This window comes from Centroberyx affinis, unplaced genomic scaffold, assembly GCF_046629955.1.
Source record: "Centroberyx affinis isolate AG114_WGS23_722 - 3 ecotype Tasmania unplaced genomic scaffold, CSIRO-AGI_Caff_v1 ptg004757l_1, whole genome shotgun sequence".
NCBI classification, from domain to species: domain Eukaryota; kingdom Metazoa; phylum Chordata; class Actinopteri; order Beryciformes; family Berycidae; genus Centroberyx; species Centroberyx affinis.
Window position 1 is genome coordinate 56,918 of NW_027282304.1, and position 23,103 is coordinate 80,020.

General features: G+C 39.0%; 1 protein-coding gene across 3 annotated transcripts; it reads left to right on the plus strand.

The window, feature by feature from the left end:
* Positions 1-17,590, plus strand: LOC139665977 (N-acetyllactosaminide alpha-1,3-galactosyltransferase-like). Of its 3 annotated transcripts, none has more exons than XM_071545045.1 (6): positions 1-245; positions 1,190-1,266; positions 1,400-1,483; positions 1,618-1,713; positions 12,203-12,340; positions 14,184-17,590. In XM_071545045.1, exons 2-6 carry the CDS (start codon positions 1,262-1,264, stop codon positions 14,866-14,868), a joined length of 1,008 nt encoding a protein of 335 aa, XP_071401146.1. In that variant the 5' UTR covers positions 1-245; positions 1,190-1,261; the 3' UTR covers positions 14,869-17,590. The 3 variants fall into 3 exon arrangements, with proteins under 3 accessions (XP_071401146.1, XP_071401147.1, XP_071401148.1); XM_071545046.1 differs by lacking the exon at positions 1-245 and adding an exon at positions 1,013-1,070; XM_071545047.1 differs by lacking the exons at positions 1-245; positions 1,400-1,483; positions 1,618-1,713 and having other exon boundaries at positions 1,256-1,266.
* The last annotated feature ends 5,513 nt before the right edge of the window (positions 17,591-23,103 follow it).

Consider the following 23,103-nt stretch of genomic DNA (forward strand, 5'->3'; position numbering starts at 1 on the left):
ACGTCGCCGCTGGTCTCTCGTCTGCAGTCCCAATCAATCCCGTTCAAAAATCCACACGGTCTGGTGGCGACGGAAGGGTAGACTGCTCCCTCTCCTTCTCCTGGTAATCCTTAAATTGGCACAATCCATATTTGCCAGTGTGAATCATACGCGAAAAATCTAAACATAGGCTACCGAAGAGTGATCCTGTCAACATTTTGGACGTGCTGTGGATGATCAAGGGTGTCAGTAGCAACAATCCACAGGTGGGTCATCAATAACATCTGTGTGTTAATGTATGTAGATTGTAGCCAATATTTGAGCAACATGCTTTTCCCTGTCTCTGTCAGTGTCCATGCTGAGCAACGCACGTGACGTTGAACTTTAATTTTAATTAATTTACATCTGGTCTCAGGAAGAGAGTGGCTTTAATCAGATTGTGTCAACTTTTGTTATGATTTAGTTGTATTTAAAGCGTGTCTATGGCCTGAATGCGTTTATATTAATTTTCTTGTGGAGACGACATGATTAAACTTTTCTCGACCTAAATTACCCTATAGTAGGGCAACAACAGTAGACTATTTTACAATATCGATTTTTTTTTCTTGATAACAATAGTTACGGAGAAAGGTGCTGGACAGCTTATCCTGGTAAAAAGATAAGCTATTAATCATTAAGTAGTCTACAAGTTGTGCCCTTGAAGCAGCAAACCGCAATTCAAGGTTTATTGTTACACAGTCGTTATCTGTGTTATGTGTGTAAAAATTGGGAAATTATTGACGTCAAGAAACTTTTTAAACTTTTAGATTTTTTATTTTTTATTTTATTTAACCATACTATTAAAGTTTACCAAAATAAAACCAAGTAGGATAGTAAGATATGTTTGGTTTTGGTGACGATAACCAGTAGGGCTGTGAGAAAAACGTGATTTGCAAAGTATGGTATTGATCAAGGCATTTATGGAATGTTTTTATATTTTATAGGCTTATGTAATGATTTATAGGTCTATTACTGATCTGAGTATGTGGGTGAATAACAAAAACATCTAGAAGTATTGGTTTCCTTTCTCCATACAATGATGAACAGATGAGGTAAGGTACACAGATAAGGTACTCAGATGACATCATGCAATGAGATCTGTGGATTTGATCAGGGAAGATTGGGTATAAACACATTAAATGTGCCACATATTATCCGTTTTTCCTTCAAGGCTTAATTTTATCCTTGAGCCTACAGCGACCTTCACTTCGTTTAAGAGTTCAGAAGGCATTATCTTTCAACCATGAGGTAAGCTATCGCTCATTTTTACAAGCCAATTCATGCAATAGAGACATGTAACTCTGCATACTCAGTAATATGTAACCAGAGATGGATTTCAATTTTATCCCTTTTTCGTGTGACTGTTTTTGCATTGTTCCAGCGGACAAACAAAGGCTGCAATAAAATGGGCGTTCTCGATCCCTATTGTGCTCTGCATTGCCTTCCTCACTTCCTCATCTGTTAGGTGAACACCAAACCAAGTCCTCATTATTTCTCTTAAAGACGCAGTGTAAACATAAACAAGCTAGATTGTTACAAAAATCACATCATTATGATTTCACTGTAGATTTTCATACCATAGTTTGTTTTTGATATCAGATATTTTGTGAGGTTTCTCCCTGTGGACAAAGTGCCTGTGGTCCATGAAGAGATGCAGAATCTGGATAACAGTGTAGATGACACCCTTGAGTTTGGGTAAGACCTTTAACCTTTTGTTTTGCAGACAGTACAATCATAATATACAGATGAACATTCTTTAGCCAGCCATATGAATAAATATGGAGTTTGGGCCCTGAATTCCAAGTAGTCTTTACAAGCCTATGAGAGACTGTCTCCATGGCTACAGACATTATTTCCTCATTGGGAGCTGGGGCGTTTATCAGAAGTCAGCACACCAAAGCCTGATTTGGACTCAAACAGAACTTTAATATTTTACCGATATTTGTATGCACGTGTAGAAATGTGTAGAAATTTGCATTATCTTTATGAAACTCCCTGATGATAAAGTTACCATTTTAGTTATAATCTACTATATGTTCTAATGTATTGCCTATTGGGCAGTAGGGGTCACTGCTCTTGGTTAGTATTGAAATGAATTTTAGAAAATATGGCAGCCAAACAACTGGTTGGACTATAATATAGGCTATAAAGATCCAGTATGACAAAGGAACACCTGTTTCTAGTGACCCATATTAGGGAGTCGACTCAAGCTCTCAATTCTCTCAATTACTTTTTGTGAATTGTATAATCCAGTCACTTTCTTTTGTGTCCAGACAATATTGCCTCACCTGGGCTCAAAAATACAGGCTGCTCACCAACACAAAAGAAAGATTGATTTTTGATGCAGTTTGGGGATGGAACAGACGAAAAAGGTTTAAACCAACAATAGACAGCTTTGAGGAAATTTTAATTGAATGTGCAATGACTGAAGAATATAATATTTAATATGTCCAAATACCAATCTGATGAACCTTCCTGTGTTTAGTACTTGTGATGTGCATGTGAAAACACCTTTAAAACGCAATGCCCCTGGTGTCCAAAGTGCATATTATTCCAACATATGCATTAAAGTTAAAGAGTTATGATAAAACTTTTTTTTTTTCTGATAAAATGTTGCACACATTAACTACATACCATCATGCTTAAATTGTTAAAGATACAAGAGTGTAATGTAATGTGACCTTTTATCCTTGAAGATATACAAAAAATATATTTTTTATATATATTTCATCAATATTAGATTTTAATTCCTTTATTGCCTCAAAGTGGTACTGTTCAGAGAATCATTTCCTGTTGATTTATAGTGACCTCCCAATCTACAGAAACAGTGGAATAGTTAGACAATTTATTAGGATAAACCCCTTGAGATGAACCATCTCGTTTTCAAGGGGGTTCTTGACACAAATATACAGAAAATACAATACATAAAACAAAAACAACACAAATACACTCAAAAAAAAAGGAAGCTCTCCCAAGCCTAGCCACTCCCTCACCCACTAGTTCCCCAAAAGATGCCAAAATACATGCAGTAGAAATATATACAGTAAATGTTCACATACTCATATAGAGCTATATACATGCATTTACATACACCTACATATTAGAGATAAATTATTTCCATATCTCAAATATAATTAGAAGCAAGAGCAGGTTGCTTGAAGATAAGTAAAGAGAGATGCCTTAAACAAATGAAAGGAGGTAATAAGTGAACTGGGCAGGTTGTTCCAGTCAGATGGAGCTTTAAATTTAAAGGCACGTCGTCCAATTTCTTTAGAGATTCTAGGAACAAAGAAAAAAGGATACTCAGTATGCCTTATACGGTGACCTATATAGAATTAAAAATTGTTTTAAGTAGGAAGGATAATTAAAGGATTATGTGAAAACAATATAAAGGACAATTTGAGACCTAAGCCTGTAAAACTCCCAAATCCTGTACTGTATCACATTTTCATTTGAAACAAGATTCAGATTTTTGACCTACAGTAGACTGGTTTAATCTGTCTTTCTTATGACGTTTGAACCAATCCTTGATGCATCCATGTTTTCTGCAACGGTCTGCTGTGTCTAACATTCAACATGTAAGTAAATGGATTAAATGGGATGGCAGCAACAGGCAAGAGAGGCACTCGAATGTCAGTCAGTGGATCCTGAGGTTAGGGTGTAGTCACTTTGTAAACACTTGCCACTGCCCATCCCATATCACATGTTCCTTAGCACACATCATCCTTCTTAGAAACCAGAAGCAGTCTTCATTCATGATCCAATGGACCAAACCATTATGCAGCAACTAATCTAGACTGCCTCCAAACTCAATCGTCAACAATTAGGAATGCCTTGGGCTCAAAGTGTTCATTCAAACAATGACATGAACAATTTATCCACTGAGCTCCATCCTCCCAATATAGGCCGAGCACTTACTTATACTTAATTTTGCTGAACCTGGCCATTTTAGTCAATAGTACTGATCATATTTAGGGTAAGAACCACGAACCATGTACTGTATATCATAACAGCAGGCAGCTCCATCATGCTGAGCTGCCTCTTCGGCCAAACTGCCCTCCCTCCCTACTCTGGAACTGGCTGCCTGTTTGAATGCAGAGTGGGTGCTGACAGGCAGGGCAATGATCAGACAGAAAAATGCAATTTAACAAAAAAAAAAAAAAGCTTTAAAGATGAATTATGTAACATTTTCATGAAAAGACATTGTCTTCTTTTCAGTCTGAGTAATGTGTTTGGGCTGAGCAAGATAAAAATCCTCCATGAGACCCCCTGGTTTGTCCCATTCCGGCGCCTGTGGTCAAGCACGACCAGCGCAGTGTTGCAGGGCTGATGCAGCTCCATAGGGATTGGCTTCACTGCCTCCACTTCCAGTCTCCAAGCAAAAAACGAGACTGATATGCGGCGCAATAGAACAAGAATAAATATTGGTGCTGCCTAAGAACCTCAAGGAGCGGCAAGGCATCAGAACCAATACAGCAGCAGAGATGCCTTCTTTTATAATGGTTTATAATGATTGCTATCAATCATTATTAGCACTGTGAATACTGGCTGTAGTTAAGTCAGCACAATCAACAAATAGATAAGTTGTTAGCCTAGCAGCAGGACCCACTGCATAGTGCTGTTTGTTTCTGTTGTTTCATGGGGCAAGGAAGAACTGATTAACTTTTCACATGGATTGGCCAAAGGGGGGCACAGCTTCTCATAAAAAGGCATAGAACGTACGAATGGATTCCCGTAACACCATAAAACTTTGTGTGCCTATCAGCAGACACAAGAAGAGCCTGTAGTGACTATCCAAAAAACAAACTTAATTAGTCACTTAGCGTAGGGGGCTTAAGGAATTTTCTTCACTCGTATCCACTTAAAATAAACAATGTCAAAAAACACTGTTCTTTGGGTGATGTTCCCATTTATTGCAACGATTGAATATGTACAAAAACAATACTTCACCACTTATGAACGAAGTCTTGTTTGATGCTGGGTTTGAGACAAAGACGTATTATTACGGTAAGAACCGTGTGCTCCCCATCACCTACAGGCTCATACTGATAACATGTTCATTTAAAACACCTGTTGCTGTGCTGTCTATCACCACGTGATCAGAACCTATACTACACCCTAGTAGTCAGAGTGAGCTATATACATACACATAATATTCAAATTCAAATGGCTCCTACACACCGGCCCCATAATTGTGTTGGTGTGCACTTACAATTACATAATTCAACCTCACAGAGAATGGTACAAAAACTCTCATCATCTAAAGTCTTCTGTCTGAGGATGACGTACAACACCTTCCTTATGAGGCGAATGATCCATTCCCAAGTTCCACCATGATGAAATCCAGCAGGGGGGTGAGATCAGGGAATTAGTGAGATCAGGAAACTGTAACAACTGGCTGTTCAGGGAAGCGCCTTTGAAACTTGCTCCACAATCAAACACAACTCTCAGTGTTTTCTTTTTAGGGTGATACACCCCATGATGTGGAATGTACCAGACTTTGCCATCAGTGTCATTCAGTTGTTGAGGAACCTGTTCAGCATAGCCATTTTTGATGACATCGGTAAGGAAGTGTACATACTCCTGATGATATTCTTTGTTCTTCTGAAACTTTCTTTTCAAGCTCATGACACGTTGTTCAGCAATGCATTGATTGTTTGGCATGATGACATTGTCAACCTTAAAAGGTAAGTCAACACAGTAGTGGTTGTTTTCAAGATGAGTTGTTTTTTCCATGATCTGGAGAAACTTCATATCTTCCCTTGACATTACAGTTTCCTCACATGACTTTTCATTAAAGTCTTGGCTGTACTGTGCAATCAACAGCTGTTCCACTTTGTCAATGGAAATCCTATTGACAGTGACAGTAGGGCAGCCACTCTTCCCTGTGTCACTTCCACCTCCTCTAAGTGGACCGTTCACAACCCACCCCAATAGGGTTCGGACAGCATAGGGTCCATTGCCATGGCTGTTGATAATTTCCCAAGGTTCTAAAAGCTTTGGGGCATTTGCGCCAATCAACAAATCCACCTCTGCATCAAGCTTGGGAACTTTAATCCTTTGTAGATAAGGCCACTTTCTGATATCTTTTTGGGTGACAATGTTGTCTCTGGTAACTGGCATGGTTTGCTGAGTATAAACCTCAGGTAAGTCCACAAACCTGTTGTCATCATAACCAGACACTTCCAGTCCAGTCAGAACATGAGTCTTTACAGTATTTGCTTGTCCCATAGTTCGCAGGAAAATGTGAGCTTTAGTGCTGTCTGTGCTTAGCTGTCTCATCAGGTGTTCTGTACAAAAGGTGGCTGAACTTCCTGGATCCAAGAAAGCGTAGGTTGTCAATTTTATTCCCATTCTTAGCCTTTATTTGCACTGGCACAATTGAGAGAAAACATTCTTGTTTACCAGCCCCAGTACGAGCACAGGTCTGCTGAGGGACAAAAGCATTGCTTGTTGGCTGTTCTTCAGATGCTTTGAGCTTAGCTGTAATATGAAGTATTGTAGGATGTTTTGAGTTGCATACATTACATGTTACACGACCTTTGCAACTCTTGCTGACATGACCAGGTTTTAGACAGCCAAAGCAAATACCACTCTATTGTGTGATCACCTTTGCATATGCAACATGATACAGTCTTGCTTTTTGATAAAGCAGAAGCATGGCAGATCTGCGATTCTGTAGATTTTATATCCGCTGAGATGTTGACAGCTGCCACAGTCGCAAGAGTTTTGTTTTTGGTCAAAGATTTTGAGAGAACTTTTCCTTTAGAGGTAGCAGTCTGCATGTCCTGTATGTTTCCAAAGATGGGGTCAGAGAGGATCAGAGAGAATCTTGACTTGTTGCTCAAGAAAGTTTACCAAATCAGGGAACAAAAGTTTAATCAAAAGATGTTTAAGGTTTGATGGTACATTCATTTCTTCCATGTACTGCAGGCTTCCCATCATATTACAGCACCCTCTCAAGAACAGTAAAAATGTTTGAAGGGAGCCAACATCCTCTGACTTTATTGTTGGCCAACTTAAGGCCTTTTCCATATAAGCTGCTCCAATCTTCATTTCATTGCCAAAGTGTTCCTTCAGTCAATGTTTGGCTCTTTCATAGCCTTGATTGCCTGGCATATGATAGCAGCTTCTGACCAATTCTCTTGGCTGCCCCCTGGTGTACTGCTCTAGGTAGTACAAGCAGTCTTGGAGATTAGTGATTTTGCTTTCAATCTCCTGTTCAAATGCCATGATAAGAGATCCATACTGCAGAGGGTCACCATCAAATATTGGTATTAATCTTGGTGGAAGAGATGCTGAGTGCTGTTGTTGAACTAATTGAGCAGTAATTTCTGTTTGTCACTGAAAAATGTTGCCAATGTTCTCAACTCCATTTTCATTTGAGGTCTGAGTTGTACAAACATTGCTTGTCCTTTGAATTGAATTGAACTGAACTGAATTGAATTGAATTGAAATTTTTTATCGACAATATAAAAATATATGACATCTATACATAAATAATATATGCACAGCCTCACCAGGAGGCATCATATCTTTATAGCATTATTTGTCAAAAGGATAAAACACAATAAAGCCCAAGAGCTTATTTCCATTGTGGTCCTTTGGGTGTAGGTGTGTGTTTAACTGTTAGTGACTGAATGATTATGTGAGCATAATATGCATAAATTACTTAATATGTGTGTGTGTGTGTGTGTGTGTGTGTGTGTGTGTGTGTGTGTGTGTGTGTGTGTGTGTGTGTGTGTGTGTGTGTGTGTGTGTGTGTGTGTGCGCGCGCGAGTGCGCATGTGCGTATGCACGTGCCTGCGTGTAGGGGGAGGGTGGCGAGGGGCAATAGAGAGAAGGCAGCAGTACAATACATAGTCAGTACAAGGTATCCAACCAATTCAACAATTAATACATGTCTCTATACTACACTATACAGCGTAAAACCGTATACCTAAATTAGTCTAAATCATTCGGGCTTTAAAAAGAACCCACATGTTCTCCAAACCCAGTCACATTTACCCTAGCAACGCATGAACAACTAAAACAAACAAGATGGGTAATTTAGGACCTACTGCAACTCAACCAATTTAATAGTTATATTTAGGTCCAGCTGCTACTCTTGCCAGCACACTGCCAGCTCTTTAAGGAGGACTTAAAGTTTCCAATAGAGCTAACCGACTTAAGGCTTGCAGGTAACCCATCCCAGCTTTTGAATCTGCATGGCACAAAATCAGTGGAGCTCCCTCTAGTAGGATAACTGTGTACATCGCTAACCCGAGAAAAATAATTACATAGATATTTGGGTACCACATTGTTGACAATCCTGTGAACAATACACATTTTAATATGTGATACTCTCTCCTCCACTCTGAGCCATTTGAGACTAATAAAATGGGCAGGGAGAAGATGTGTTTGGGCATGGAGTTTAACAATCAACCTAACCAGTTTGTTTTGAGAGGTCTGTAGCTTCTTTTTAAGGATCTTAGGGATGCTAGTATACCATGAAGTACAGGCATAATCAAAATGGCATTGCACAAGGACCCCTGCCAATATTTCAAGAGCATTTCTATCTATTAAAGTGGATATTCTAGCAAGAAATTTGATTTTATGATTGACCTTTGAGAGAGCTTTTAGTGCCATACTCTCTCCAGATAGTTTATTGTCTAAAATACACCCGAAATAAGTAACTGATTCCTTAGCTGTCACTTCAAAGTCACCTACTACCGCTTTGAACCCAGGAGACTTCTTTAGTTTTGCATTTGACCCAAAGAGTATCGACTCTCGACTGTTTTGCCGAGATGGAGAGACAACTTATTTTCTGCTAACCAGATGCTGACTTCATGAAGTTCTAAACTAAGTAATTTTTCTACTTGTAATTTATCATGATGAGAGACTAGGAGAGCTGAATCATCTGCGTAAAGGAACAGATTGCAATCACAGGCTGACTTAAAATGCTCCCCTGTGGGACCCCACATTTTAGTGGTTGTGGTATGGACATGGTTCCATTTACATCCACCACCTGTTCTCTGCCCCCCAGATAAGACCTAACCCACCGTAAAGATGAATTGTTAAAGCCCAGAGCCCTTAGTTTGATCAAAAGGATATCATGATTTACAGTGTCAAATGCCTTTTGGAGATCCAACATAACCATGCCGCAATACTTTCCCACATCTACTTCTTTCCTAATGTGATCTGTTAGATAGAGCAGACAGGTATCTGTAGAATGAGATTTTCTGAAACCAGATTGGAATTCATACAGAAGATTGTGTGATGATAAATAACTGTCTATTTGTTCATGTATGACCCTTTCTATTACCTTTGATAAAGAACACAGGATGGAGACAGGACGATAGTTACCATGTTCTAATTTGCTTCCCTTTTTGTATAGAGGGGTTACTCTCGCCAGTTTGAATCCGTGAGGAAAATTGCCTTGTTCGATGGACAAATTTGTTATATGGGTTATGCAGGGAGTGATGACTTCAGCGGCATCTCGTAAAAATCTGGTGGGAATGTTATCATGACCTGTTGCTTTGGAAGGGTTCAGGGCTTTAAGCTTTTGAAGTACATTATCATCAGACACTTTAACAAAAGAAAATGCATCAGCCTGGACTCCTTTCTGTTGGTGAAACAACTGTACATGTCTTTTCCCATAGCACCCTGAGTGACTAGGCAACTTAGTCACTCAGGGTGACTGAATGAATTAATGAAGGTTGCATTGCCTCTCCTTGACCTTTGAGAGGATTGTACTTGCTGCATTGGAGTGAAGTTGTCTGTTAGTTGTGTTTGTGCATGTTTCCTTTCTTTAGGACGTGCATCAAGTGTTTTTGAAAATGGTTGTTGTGATGGTGGATCTGACCGAGGTAATTGTTCCTTATCTGATTGTGATTTCATTTCTTTACTGTAATATGAATTCACTCCATCAGATGGGGCGGAGACACTTCCCACATCACTGCTAGCTACGGCTAATTTAGCCGTAGTAGCAGCCAATTCAGTTTCCATTTCCAATTGTTCCTTTTTTCTTCTCAATCTTTCCTGCTCCAAATGCAATTTTTCCTCTTGAGCTTCCAATGCATGTTTCTTTTCCAGAGCAGCCATACGTTGTACTAGTGCTGCTTTTTCAGCCTTTGTTCTTAAACGTGCAGAATTTGTAGTAGAAGCTTTAGAATTAGATGAGGACCGAGTTTTGCCATATGGAGAGACATTTGAAATACTGTCATTGGGTTGAATTTCATCCTTGTTTTCACTCTCCATTTCACAACATTTTTTAGCATCCATCAACCATTTCTTTATATCATGCAAGAAATTCTCATTTGCTTTACTTTTAGGTTCAAACCAAGTTTGTTTCCTTTTGAATTCTTCTTCAGGCATTGGAATTTCCATCAATGAGTTGTGGGTTTCAGCAGCATCATCACACAGCTTATTAAACTCATTTAAAAGTTTTTCAACACTGCAAACAATATCAGTTGTTATTTTGAGAGATAACAGATTATCAATCCGTAGCTTGATTTTAGAGGCTTGATTTAGGTTTAACTTGCGATTCTTTTGTAGATTTTCAACCAGAAGCATAAAACCTTTTGCAGTCAATTTTCTCTCTTTTTTCAATATCACTTTTTGCAACACTCTCAACAGGAGTAACATCTTCAGCATCAGCGTTTTCATCCATTTCCAAAATCAATTGTGTGACATCAGCAAAGCCATCTCATTCAATTATAAACGGCAGATAATTCCTCCACTTTCCATTCCATACACATAGGCACACAATCCAGCCCAGCAACAATGATATCCAGCGCCACAATCCAAAGCACCAATGCAGTCCAATTTCCTTATAAACCAGTAATCATTCAAATAGGCGCGGATTACTCGCAGTTTATTTGTTCTACCCCTACCCGGGGTAGAACATGGTGCATGGTGCATGGTGAAAGATCTCACTAAGACCTTTCAATTGATATATAATACTCATATTCGACCAAAATCGCACTGACACCCCTTTGGCTCCAAGCCCTCGATTTGGACATTGTGGTTAATTTAAGGTTGCTTTGAGGTCTAGAGATACTACCTGAGAACCATCAGTGCTAATATGAAGTATGTAAATACAACCAGTGGATAAAAAACATGGGATCAACTTGGTATTCCCTGTTACAAGGCAGGAATTTTTGTGTACTTTTTTGGGTTATACTCACTGGATAGTCACAATAATAGTGCTCAGTGACAAACTATTACTTCTTGTTTTTGATGAGACAATGTCAGTGACTACCTGAAATGAATTATTAGCATAATTGGGTACTGATTACAGTATTATTAGATTAGGATTAGGATTAGAAGTGAGTATTTCTCAGAAAAATTAACTATTTGATATTTCCGCCTATAATAAGGCCTTATATAAAAGGCTGATGATTCACAATAGAACCATATTTTTGCATTCTGGTTGCTTTGGAGTGTAGGAACACTACCTGTAGACCATCAGTGCAAATATGATGTAAATACAACCAGTAGGTAGAAAATGACATGGGATTGACTTGGTACTCCCTCTTTCAGGGCAGGCGTTTTTTTTTTTTTTGCACTTTTTTGCCTATGTGGTGAATCACTTCATTGATGAATTTAATGACTTTTGCAGTAAAAAGAAAAATTATGACCATCCATTTCATCAAGGGGACATGTCAAAGTTAGAAAAAAACAAGGTCATGTTTTGTTCTACCCCGGGTAGGGGTATCTCAAAATTTTGTGGGTTTGGTTCCTGCTCTAACAACATGGGGGCACTGGAGAACGTATTTCCGATTTAGACATAACCACCCTGCCAATTCTTCCAAAACTTGGTACAGTGGTATTAGGGCAGCCCTAACTGAACAAATATAGTGCTGATTGGCCACATAGTGTTGCGATATTTGGTTAAAATGCTTAAAAGTGGAACAGGCATATCTCATGCCCCATTTCAGGTACAGTCATGAAAATGTGTGCATAACTTTTTTTTAACTTTTAAATCCATTTCTTGTGACCTTGAGTAAGAGAGTAATTTATTATCATCATTATTATAATCATTAATATGCACCTGACACCCATAGAATTACGGAGACCGCACAACTGCTATGGTGTCCCATTTTGAGTTTTAGATAATGAACAAGTAATTGGATATCTTTAGTCACTCCTCATGTATCTGCTATGAGTGTGTTTTTAACCTTAAAATGGTCTCCCATATCAGGTCCAGAACTGACGTTCAGACATCCACATCTTGGAAAGCTCCAATCATCTGGGATGGGATGTTCGACCCCGATATTTACGACCAGAAGCACAAGAGAGACCGGTCGTCTGTGGCCCTCACCGTGTTTGCCGTGGGCAGGTTTGTTTCTGCACAAATACTATGAAAAGTCCTTAAATGGAACGGTGAAAATAGAGTAGACAGCTATATACTGTACATATATACAAAAACTGAAATTAATGTACCAAGCATATAAAGATTAGCACACAAAAGAACAGAAGAGCATATCAAATATTAGCCTAAATTTCATATAAACATCAAACAAAAAGTTCGGAACTTTGTGTTTGGTAGATTATTTCTCTGTTGTAACAATGCTTCTTGGCAATACATTTTATACCGTTGGAAAGCCTGTTTAATCAGGTACCTGATTGTCAGCACCTGGGGGTACCGGAAGCTCAAAACAAGAGTCAATAGCAACAGCAGAATAAGCTGTTTGGCATTGGCACAGAAGATTTGGCAAATTTTACATGAGCGCAACCCACATACTCAGCTGTGCTGCTCATCCCACAAATGCATGTTCCTTACAAATGAGGCACCATTTAAAAGGGAAATAAACAGGCTTTCCAACGGTATAAAATGTATTGCCAAGAAGCATTGTTACAACAGAGAAACAATCTACCAAACACAAAGTTCCAAACTTTTTGTGCGATGTTTATGATTAATATTAAAATTTAAGTTAAAGAAAATACAGTTAGAGGAAGCATGAGGTCTAATTGTTCATTCAGTCCATATAGAGCTACTGTGTTAAGTCTGGATATCCATCATGCCTCCTTTTGGTGTGACAGCTTGTTTAAAGTCACCTCCTCTAAAATGTGGGGATATCTTCTCTATGGCACAGAAACAAATGTCCTCTGCACTATGGACTAGTTGGATACAATGGACGCAAGGATGAGAAGTCATCCTTGCGTCTGATCACACTTATATGTTTCGTGATTCGGGTACGGAGAATGTGTTTGGTTTTACCTATGTAGGTAAGATGGCAGGGACATTGAATGGCGTAAATAACACCTGAAGATACACATGATGTGAGTGACTTGAGAGTTATGGGAAGGTTGGGAGGTAACTCAAATGTTTTAGTTTCGGGTGACTGTGGGAACAGTGTGCACAAGGAAAGTGGCAAGAGGGGAATGGTTGATCATCTATGGTGTGCTGTACATGTGTAGGATGGGGTCTTGCAGAACGTTCCTGATAGATGCGTTCCGGGAAAAGGTGAAGTGTGGTCTGTCCTTAAATATGGGATGTATTTGGAGAACTTTCCAGTGGTTTAGTATAGGTTCTCTTGATTTTATTCGCAATGGAGAAATATTTTAAGGAGCAGACAAGGTTGGGAGAAGGGGTCGTTGTGTGTGGGGTTCAAGTAGCAAATCATGGTGTGCACGCAGAGCTCATTTATGGACTCTGCGGAAGAAGATGTGCCACCTCTATTCATTTTTTTAGTGATTTTTTGCAACCAAGGAAGCACTGCCCCTGTTTTCTCTTGTCGCTCTGCCATCTTTGGGCCCCTACTCTTTCCAAACTACCTTTGATAAATATCCTAGAACATGAGTTTCAGAGAATGTAAACACTACTACTTCTGTTGTTATTACTTCAGTGCTAACCAAGCAAGGCAATGCCATCTAGCGTTTCAGTGGTCTATGCGCAGAATCACCAACACAGAACTATAAATGCTTGTGCAGCCATAGACCCCTACGGCGTAGCAACGGCGGCACTATGATACCAAACAATAAATAATCCTTTAGGATAAAAGGTCAGTAGACCTGAACACATGAATGCATATATGTATATGATAGTTGTACCTATTAGTTGTACCTATTATATTATGATACTGAATATGATAATTTTATCATTATTCTTTTGTTTTAATGCATCAAACAAATGTTCTGAAACTGCAGCTCAGTTGTTCTTATCCCTATTTCCACCCAAGGTACCTGGATGCCTACCTTGAGACTTTCCTTAAATCTTCAGAACATCATTTCATGGTGGGTTTACCAGTGACGTATTATGTATTTACGGATCTACCGGAGAAGGTACCAGACATCAAGCTTGCCCCTAAGCGAAGCTTGAAGGTTATCAATGTGGAAAGGCACTCCAGATGGCAGGACATCTCTATGATGCGCATGAAGACAATAGCAGATGTCATAGAATCAGAAATTCGTCACAACTGCACTTACGTCTTCTGCTTTGATGTGGACCAGGTGTTTACAGGGAGATTTGGCTCGGAGGCTCTGGGGGATTCTGTGGCTTTGCTTCATGCCCACTACTACCGCCTTCCAAAAAATATGTTCACCTATGACCGCAACCCCAAGTCCAAGGCCTACATGCAAACTGGGGATTTCTACTACCATGCCGCTGTCTTCGGAGGCTCATGGCAGAGTGTGAAGCTCATGACTGAGGCCTGCTACCAAAGCATCATGGAGGACAAACTAAACGATGTGGAGGCTCTGTGGCACGATGAGAGTCATCTCAACAAGTACCTGTGGCTCCATAAACCCAGCAGGCTGCTCTCTCCTGAGTACTGCTGGGACAAAAATATTGGCCACCGGAGTGACATACATATCGCCCGCCTACTATGGGCACCAAAACATTATGACACACTCCGGACAGCATAGTGTGGCTAAAGGGGCCACAATTTGGAAGCACTTATTGAGCAAGATTTTCTACTAAAAATTTGTATTGAATTAAAAGCTTGAAGAGTAAGCAATGTAATTAAGCAATATTACACTGTGACAGAAAAGGCCTTCACTAGCCATGGGTGTTGTAAGAATGACAGACACCAAAGTACCATCAAATCAGATGTATTTTATTATACTTATGTTTTACAAGGAAATGGAAACACGATCATGTTGCCTTGTGTTTGCTGTGTTCTGTTGCTGGTCTCTCTTGTAGTTCTGTGGTTTCTATTGGGTCCTAAACAGACAGATTGGCTATATTGTGCCTTTCCCGCCACATGAATGCGCAGTGAAGTGGTATATTCCACAATTTATAATCATGAAGAATTATGTGAATTTATTATTTTAAACAATTGTTTAACTTAATAGTATGTAATATTATTATATTGTTTTATTATTATTATTATTATCAATAATAATAATAGTAATAATAATTATTATTAACTAATTAACTATTACTATAACTATTTAACTATTACTATAACTATTATTATTTGTAAGTTTTTCATGCATGTGTTTGGTTGAGCAATTGTTTGTGGGTAAATGGTATCTCCAATTGAGTAGAAAAGGGGCTCATCCTTTGGGTGGCACGGTGGATCATTGGTTAGTACAGCAAGAAGGTTGTGGGTTTGAATCTTGTGTGTATATGACATAGTATGGGATGTATATGATGTGTATATATTTGTAGTATATATGATGTAGTATGGTAAATGATGGTATGTAAATGCCTTTGAGGCTTGTGATAAAGGGCTATATAAATAGACAGCTTCCACAGTTACAGCAAACTGGGTTGGCTGTGCCCAGACCATTGCTGCCATTGCTGTCTCTATTTTTCTAGTGGTTTGCTTTTGTAAATACTTTGTAAATGCTTTTTTTTGCCTTTGTTAATCCCCATGTCCAATTTTTTGTTATGGTGCACCAAATAAACACTGAAGTACTAAGCGATTTGAGCCATTATGGGGGGGAAAGTAGAACTTCAGCCCACACTCCATAACATATATGAGAGGTTGTCCGTTGGCATAATTGTGATTATACAACAGCTATATGCATGAATGTTTGTGGCCACATAAACAAAATGTATCATCAGGGTAAAAGGTAGGCTACCATAGCCTACACACCACACATCCATCAGTCCATAACCTGCGCAGTTTGCTAGCAAAACAGTTTATTCAAAATTTTGCTACTGATAAAGACAGTGTGTATATAAAAATGAGCAAACTGTTGTTTATATATATAGGAAATCATGTCAGACAAGAACATGGTGGTGGCAGTTATAAGGTCTTCATTTGACAGCATCACCTACCTCCTGTTATGCCAATCTTCTCATGTCTCAAACTCATCCAATTCTTGCATCCATTCATCGATGGTTATATGCCAGAATTTGTATCAATGGCGGGGTAATATTCACAGTGATAAGGCATTTTTCATTTGAGCATGGCCAGGTGTGCTGATATGTTGATTTGAAGCACAGTTGGAGCGCTTAATTGACCGATCAGATTGTGCAGTCAGAACTAGTCAGTTGCCTTTGCCCTATTGCTTAAAGGATAAGGCCAGTGTTTTTTAATGCATTTCTTACCGTCAACAAAATCAACAATGCGTTTGCTCTACTCCCATTACTTTATGACTTCCCACGTTCCCTTTTTAGCCTTCAACCCGGAAGTCATTGGCTCCAATGGTAAACTAAAAACCTTTAAATACAGCTCACCAAGACATAGTTTCAATTTTAAAAATCACTAACTGTTACCATGAAAAGTCAGACTGTTGTAGTTATTACCAAATCAAATTCAAATGGGAACAAAGTCTTCATTACGCTGGGGACTATTTGCAGTGCTATGGAACTACTTTCCTGAGATCGCAAACGTGTTTACAGCCGGCTTATTGTATTGTTGTTTGAGGAAAAAGTCGGCTGGCCCAGTGCATCGATGATGAAATATGCTGCCCAGAGCAACGGCATGGCTCTGTGACATGTTTTTAATCGTTTTTTTTATACAATGGACTTCTATGGCTGCTGGGACATGGCTTCATTGGGCACCGGCTACATGGACGAGACTTGCTGGCACAACAAAATCATTGCTGATTTTGTTATTTTCATAGGATTTGTTGACAGTAAGAAACGCATTAAAAAACACCAGCGTTATCCTTTAAGTTCAAGTACAGTATGTCTTAAAGGAATAGTCCACCCAAAAATTTAAATTAAGTCATTATCTACTCATCCTCCTGCCAGTACAAACTCGGATGAGTGTTTTCACAAGATCACAAGATCAATTAACTGTTTCCACTGTCTCTGTAGCATTGACTGTTTGGATGTGATGCGTTTTTCTTGTAATGAATGTTGGGGCTTCCCTTTCGTTCTTGCCAGGTAAGTCACTACCTGAAGTATTCTCAGCAGTCGGTAAACTTCCGGGATCTTTATCTGTCCTCTGTCCTCACGTTCTTGGGCCTTTAGATATTACGTCAAATGTGTCATGTAGGACACAAGGACACATAATGAGAATTTTATTTTTCATTAGAATAATCCTAACATGTCATTACAAACATATAAAGCTTAACTCTCAAGTGAGCGAAATGAGGGAGGGAAATATTTGTTTTTATTTGTTTTTAAACATTATTAAATGTGCTGTAATTGTAGTAATTGTAATATACAGTATACTGTTGGCTATTTGGTGGCAAAAAAAAAAAGATTTATACATTTTAATAAAAACAAAATCTGTTTTTGAATTGATTGGAGTTTCTGTTATACTTGTGGACTTTGTGGGTCTTATCTGACCCCTGTTGGTCATACATAAATATGAAATGTGTTAGCCGGAACCACTTTTTAGCTCATTTTTCTAATATAAAGGATTTTTTTTTAAAGCTTTTTGTTAGTTTTGATTAGGTAGTGTTAAAAAAAAAATAATACTGTCTATGTAAAATAACTTGACTACATCACCCTAGGTTTTGTACATGAAATTTATCAAATAGGATTTCAATTTTAAGAGTATCTATTGAAGACAGCAGTTATTCAATCAATAAACAAGATCATACTTTCTTTGATAGGAAGAGGTTTGTTGAAAGCATCAAATAATTAACAATGCAGTAGCTATCTATCCACAATTTAGAAGAAAAAAATTGAAAAATAAATGTGAAATTGTTGTTTTTTATTATCACTGGCGAGCAATTTGGTATCATAAAAATGCATACAAATTTGCTGCATGGATTTAACCTCCATAGGAACTTCTGTGACTCAATTGGGTATCAGAAACTTGTTCCGGTAAGACAACGCTGATGATGGCTTATTGCTGAAACACGTCCATCGTTTGTGCTCTATAGCTGCCCATTTAATTAAAAGACAAAAGAACATTATGAGTGCTGGCTTTTCTTTCTTCATATATCAGTCCTTGGCCGTGCACCGAAAGAGGATCTTTGTTGATCGAGTTGTGCTCGCTGGTGGAGTTTGGACTTCCGGTAAGACCATGCGCTATCTGTGACAACCTGTGTCAACCTAGGTCAAATACCTTGGTTGATAATTGTACCTAACTGCACCTTAGGGGAAGTCTGCACCAATAGGCTATTCATGATAAAATCCTCATAAATTACAAATTCCCCTCAAATGGGTATAAAATCTGAAATAAATATAATTAAATTGTAGTAAAAATATAAAAGTGGCTAGTAAAAACCAACTTTGTCAAATTAGTCAATCACATGTAGCCTAGCTTACCTATTAAATTAGATCCAGGCTATATAGGCTACAGCAACTAGTAAAATTACAATAGTGACTAGTAGGCTAACTGGCAAAATTGTGTCTAGTGACTAAAACATAAGCACTAGTGGCTAATAGTGACTAGTCTGTGCATTTTACGGAATAAATGACATAACAACCTGCCATAGGTTGTCTTCTCACCACTGTTGACCATGTTCTGAAGTCCAGTTGTGTCCTCTCTTGTCGTGGGCAAGTTGACAGCCGGCCGGGTAAGGTAGGCATCGCCCCAGTCCAGTCAGTCTCCAGCAGGGCCAACCGGGACCCAAGTCGCATCTGCTGCCCAAGAAGTAGGCTACTGTAACTGGATCTGCTGCTCTGTCGGGTCCAGATGGAGGAGAGCTCATGGAGTCATTCCTATGTTCCCAGGGTCCTATGTTCCCCAGTTCTACATATGTGCTCTCCCAGGGTCCTCTGTTCCCAAGGTCCTATGTTAGCGGGTCCTATGTTCCCCAGCTCTATATAGCACATAATGGGAACCTGAAAAAAAATGTTCCCCAGCTCTGTATTCGCTTAATATGACATGGGCTATTGTGGGAACTCATCAAAGGGGTTTTCTGTTCCCCAGCACTGCCGTATGGCTCTCAATATAATAGGCCTACACTTGAGGGAACTTATCAAATGGTTGGAGTCATGGAATCACCAAAGGTCATAGCTTAATGCTTCCTTAGGTGAAAACTAGCCTAGTATACATGTTTTTGAATTTAACTCTCACACTTCACATCTGTCTTCTAACTGATATATAAAACATGACATCATGACTTAAGTATCTAATTTAATCCAGTTTGTTTTTGTTTAGTTTTTCTGCATTTATCTATAGTTGATTTTGAACACCTTTTGAACACCTATTTTTAGCTGTGACTGACATCTCACTGCTGTCCAAATACCAATGCAATGATTTATATATTGTGTGTGTATGTGTTGATATGACATGTATGTTTGTTAATAGATAGATGTATACACTAACCTCTGGTGGTGATAGGTCAATATTGATGGCCTTACCTGGTAATTGCCTTACTATCTCACCAGCTGACCAGCTGTCATTAGATTGTCAACCTATGTTATATATGGTATGTGAGGTGAACTGCTTTCATTGCTACAGGTATGGCCTGATGAAGGCCGTGTGGCTGAAACATGTTGGCTTGATTTTATCTGTTCGACCATGAACTAGCCTTTGATTAAAGCTCTTTAATCATATGAAGAGTGCCTTGGATTCGCCCTTTTTTGACAATTCTTGCTTTTCCCCAATTTTTTGACCAAAGAGCACCTTCTTACAGTAGTGTTTTACCCATCTTAGAACACCGTAGCCCTCCTATTAGTATCCTCCTTACCAATGCAGTGATATTGTTACAATAGAACAGTGGCATGCAGAGACTTTCATAGGGGCAGGGGCGAAAAATGAAAAAAGGGCACATAGCACGCACTAGGGGTGTCTCTAGACATTTCAAACAATGCGCAGCGTGCACACAGATTTCTTTTTTTAACAATAAATAAATAAATTAATATCATATGCCAGTGGAACGGAAAGTGGAATACTGTTTTGTGAATAAAGTAAAGTTGTAAAGTAAACCACAAAATCACAAAATCTACATTTACTTTTCTGGCCCAAAGGCCACATTTACTTTGCTGTTGAAAATCTCATCAAACCAAATCATCAAATCATAAAAAATAGGGTAAAATCTGACCCACAGAGAACATTGGTTTTTAATAGTATGGCATGCAGCAATAAAACATTCTGGGTAGTTTTGTGGATCAAACCCAACCCAAACAAGAGTTTGAGTCAAGTTTGAGTAAAATTTTATCCACAGAACCACCCAGACTCTTTAATATTCTCTGCCACGTCAGATTTGACCCGGAACACCACAGATATAACAATTTTTTTCCTTCAAAATCAAATAAAATTGTTTTTGTTGTGTTTATATAGCTGTTTTGAGGCCTTGTTCCAATAAAAAAAAACTGGATAATATTTATGAAATATTTTAACTTGAAACTGGTCAAGGACCTTGGGAACTTAGGACCCTGGGAACATAGGACCCTGGGAACAGATACCCTCCCCTGCTAGCCAAACAGCCACTCAGTGAAAAACATTTTCCTAGCTAGCATGAGCAACTTGTTAAGGGATTCCCACCACCACTGCATATAAAACAGAATAAAATTGGAAAAAAAGCTTGAAACACCACAGAGATAAAACTGGTTCAGTACCATAGCACATACAAAGTAGTAAAAACTAGTTAAAACAAGACTGAGGGCCCTATCTTAAACTGGGCGCAAAGCCAGGTGTCATTGCTAGTTTCCAACTGACGCAGTTGTCATTTTCATGCCCAGCGCCCACATTGTTTAAATAGCAAATGTACTTGCGCCCATCTTTGCGCCCATGGGCGTGTTGGTCTTAAAATGAGGTGTGGTCAGGCGCATTGTTGGCACATTGCTATCTTGAGGCAGCGTAAAGCGATTGCGCCATTGACCAACAAAAACCTGGTCTAAAGTCAATGGCGCAGTATTTTCCTGCTATTTAAAGGGTGCATTATTCAGATAGTAAGATGCGCCTCTCTCTCGCTCTCTCTCTCTCAAACACACACACACACATTACCATGCAAAATAGTAAAGGCCTTTTCAGAATTCTAAAAAACGAGTACTGTACCAAAATACATTTTTTTTAATTTTCTCCCTGCAACATACCCACAAATTACACCAGTATGACAGGCGACAGGGCGTTGGTAGACAGATGTGAAGTCTCCCCCTCTCCTTCTCCTCCTTTCTTCCACTGACCAACTCAGCGCAATCAAAACTCCACGTAATTTCACACATATGATTGCATACCTTTAGAACAACAGTGTGATGAGACAGAGCTCATGGCCATGAAACGTGAGATATTCTGTCTGTGGATAAACTGAAAGATTAATTGCGTAATATTGTGCTTCTGTATTTCCATGGGACATCCGTGCGTAAAGCACGTCCCCAAAAGGATTTAATGGACAGAGCTCATTATACATCTACAAATATTTCACATTTAGCAAATGTTATCCATACTGGTTATTTCCTATGATTTAACACTATATAACACTGTAAGGTAGGCCATAGGAAACGTGAGCTGAGCGCTGCGTAATGGCGCATTCCAAGGATTCCATGCAGTAAATTCATGATTGAAAGAGCCTGTCATGTTTTTTTTTAAATACCTTATAGTTCGTTATTGTTTTATCATTTAATTGCTCAGTTCTTTGTGCCGTTTTGTTGCTCAAGCACGTTTGGTAATGTGCCTGTAATATTTGATATTTTGAAGTAATGGCTACGCCTCCGTTTCCCCGTATATATTGTATTTTCGAAATTCTGAATTTCTAAAATAGGCATAGCCATTACTTCAATATATTAAATATACACAGATGCTGATTTCGTTGCAATGTTTTTTTCCAAAGATGAAGTTTTGAGGTAGGCTGTGGTGTTTTTCCCTATAGGCTACATTAGGTTACTGATGCGGTCTGTTGGTCTTTGCTTGGCTGCAGAAGCCTGTAGTCCAGACAAAAGCTGAGTGATCCGCCATTTAAATAGCAATGCGCCAAGGTGCAAGCGCACCTGGCATTTAAAGGGAATGGGAGATGACACTCTGATTGGTTGAGTTCATGTTACGCCCAAAACACACTTATGATTAATTAAGGGTTAGTACAACCCCTTTGCGCATTGCGCCTTACTTTGCGCCCAGATTATGCGCTGTTTAACTAGCAAAAGTGGACTTGGACACGACCTAAATGCACTTGCGCCATGCGCTTTAGACCATGCGCTACAGATCGTTTAAATAGGGCCCTGAGAGTCTAACAGTCCGACGACATGAAATTTTGTGGAAGCATCTCTGCCAGGATTCAAACTTGGGTCTCCCGATTGAGAGTCTGCAATCTGCGGCACACTTTCACCCACGTGACCAAAAGTGGTGAACAGAGTGACCTACCGACCGACCGCCTGACATTGTGATCCTTTGAGCCCCTGCTGTCGCGGGGATGACAAGAAAAATGGTTCTGGCAAATGTGTAATTTTGTCATTTACCTTCAGACCTGTTTAGTTACACTTATTTATATGAAAATATAAAATTGCTAAAACATCTAAAGAATAGAAAAAAATACAGATTGTGTAGGTAAGACAAAACAGCCAAGGGGCTTCAAAATATCAAAACATCTCACCTTAAAAGACAAAAAAAACAAGATGATAATACAACCAAACAGAAAATACATTGGTGGAAGGATTGGAGGAAAATAGAGTAACAAAAATAGAGTAACAAAACAACATGCACAATAAATAATTTAAAATGAATGTGTGTGTGCATGTTCCAAATAGAAAAAGAATGAGGGAGACGGCGGCAATGTGTGATGTGTGTGTTGCATGACTGGGGGAAAATAAAAGCTTTTTGGTAGTCATAAATCTGGTTAGGTGCAGGTTATCAGAGTCTGGTG

Bases quoted from the DNA above. Each gene is read 5' to 3' on its own strand.
- LOC139665977 (XM_071545045.1), top strand. The intron at 1,714-12,202 runs GTAAGACCTTTA...CTCCCATATCAG, and splicing joins GATGACACCCTTGAGTTTGG to GTCCAGAACTGACGTTCAGA. The intron at 12,341-14,183 runs GTTTGTTTCTGC...TTTCCACCCAAG, and splicing joins ACCGTGTTTGCCGTGGGCAG to GTACCTGGATGCCTACCTTG.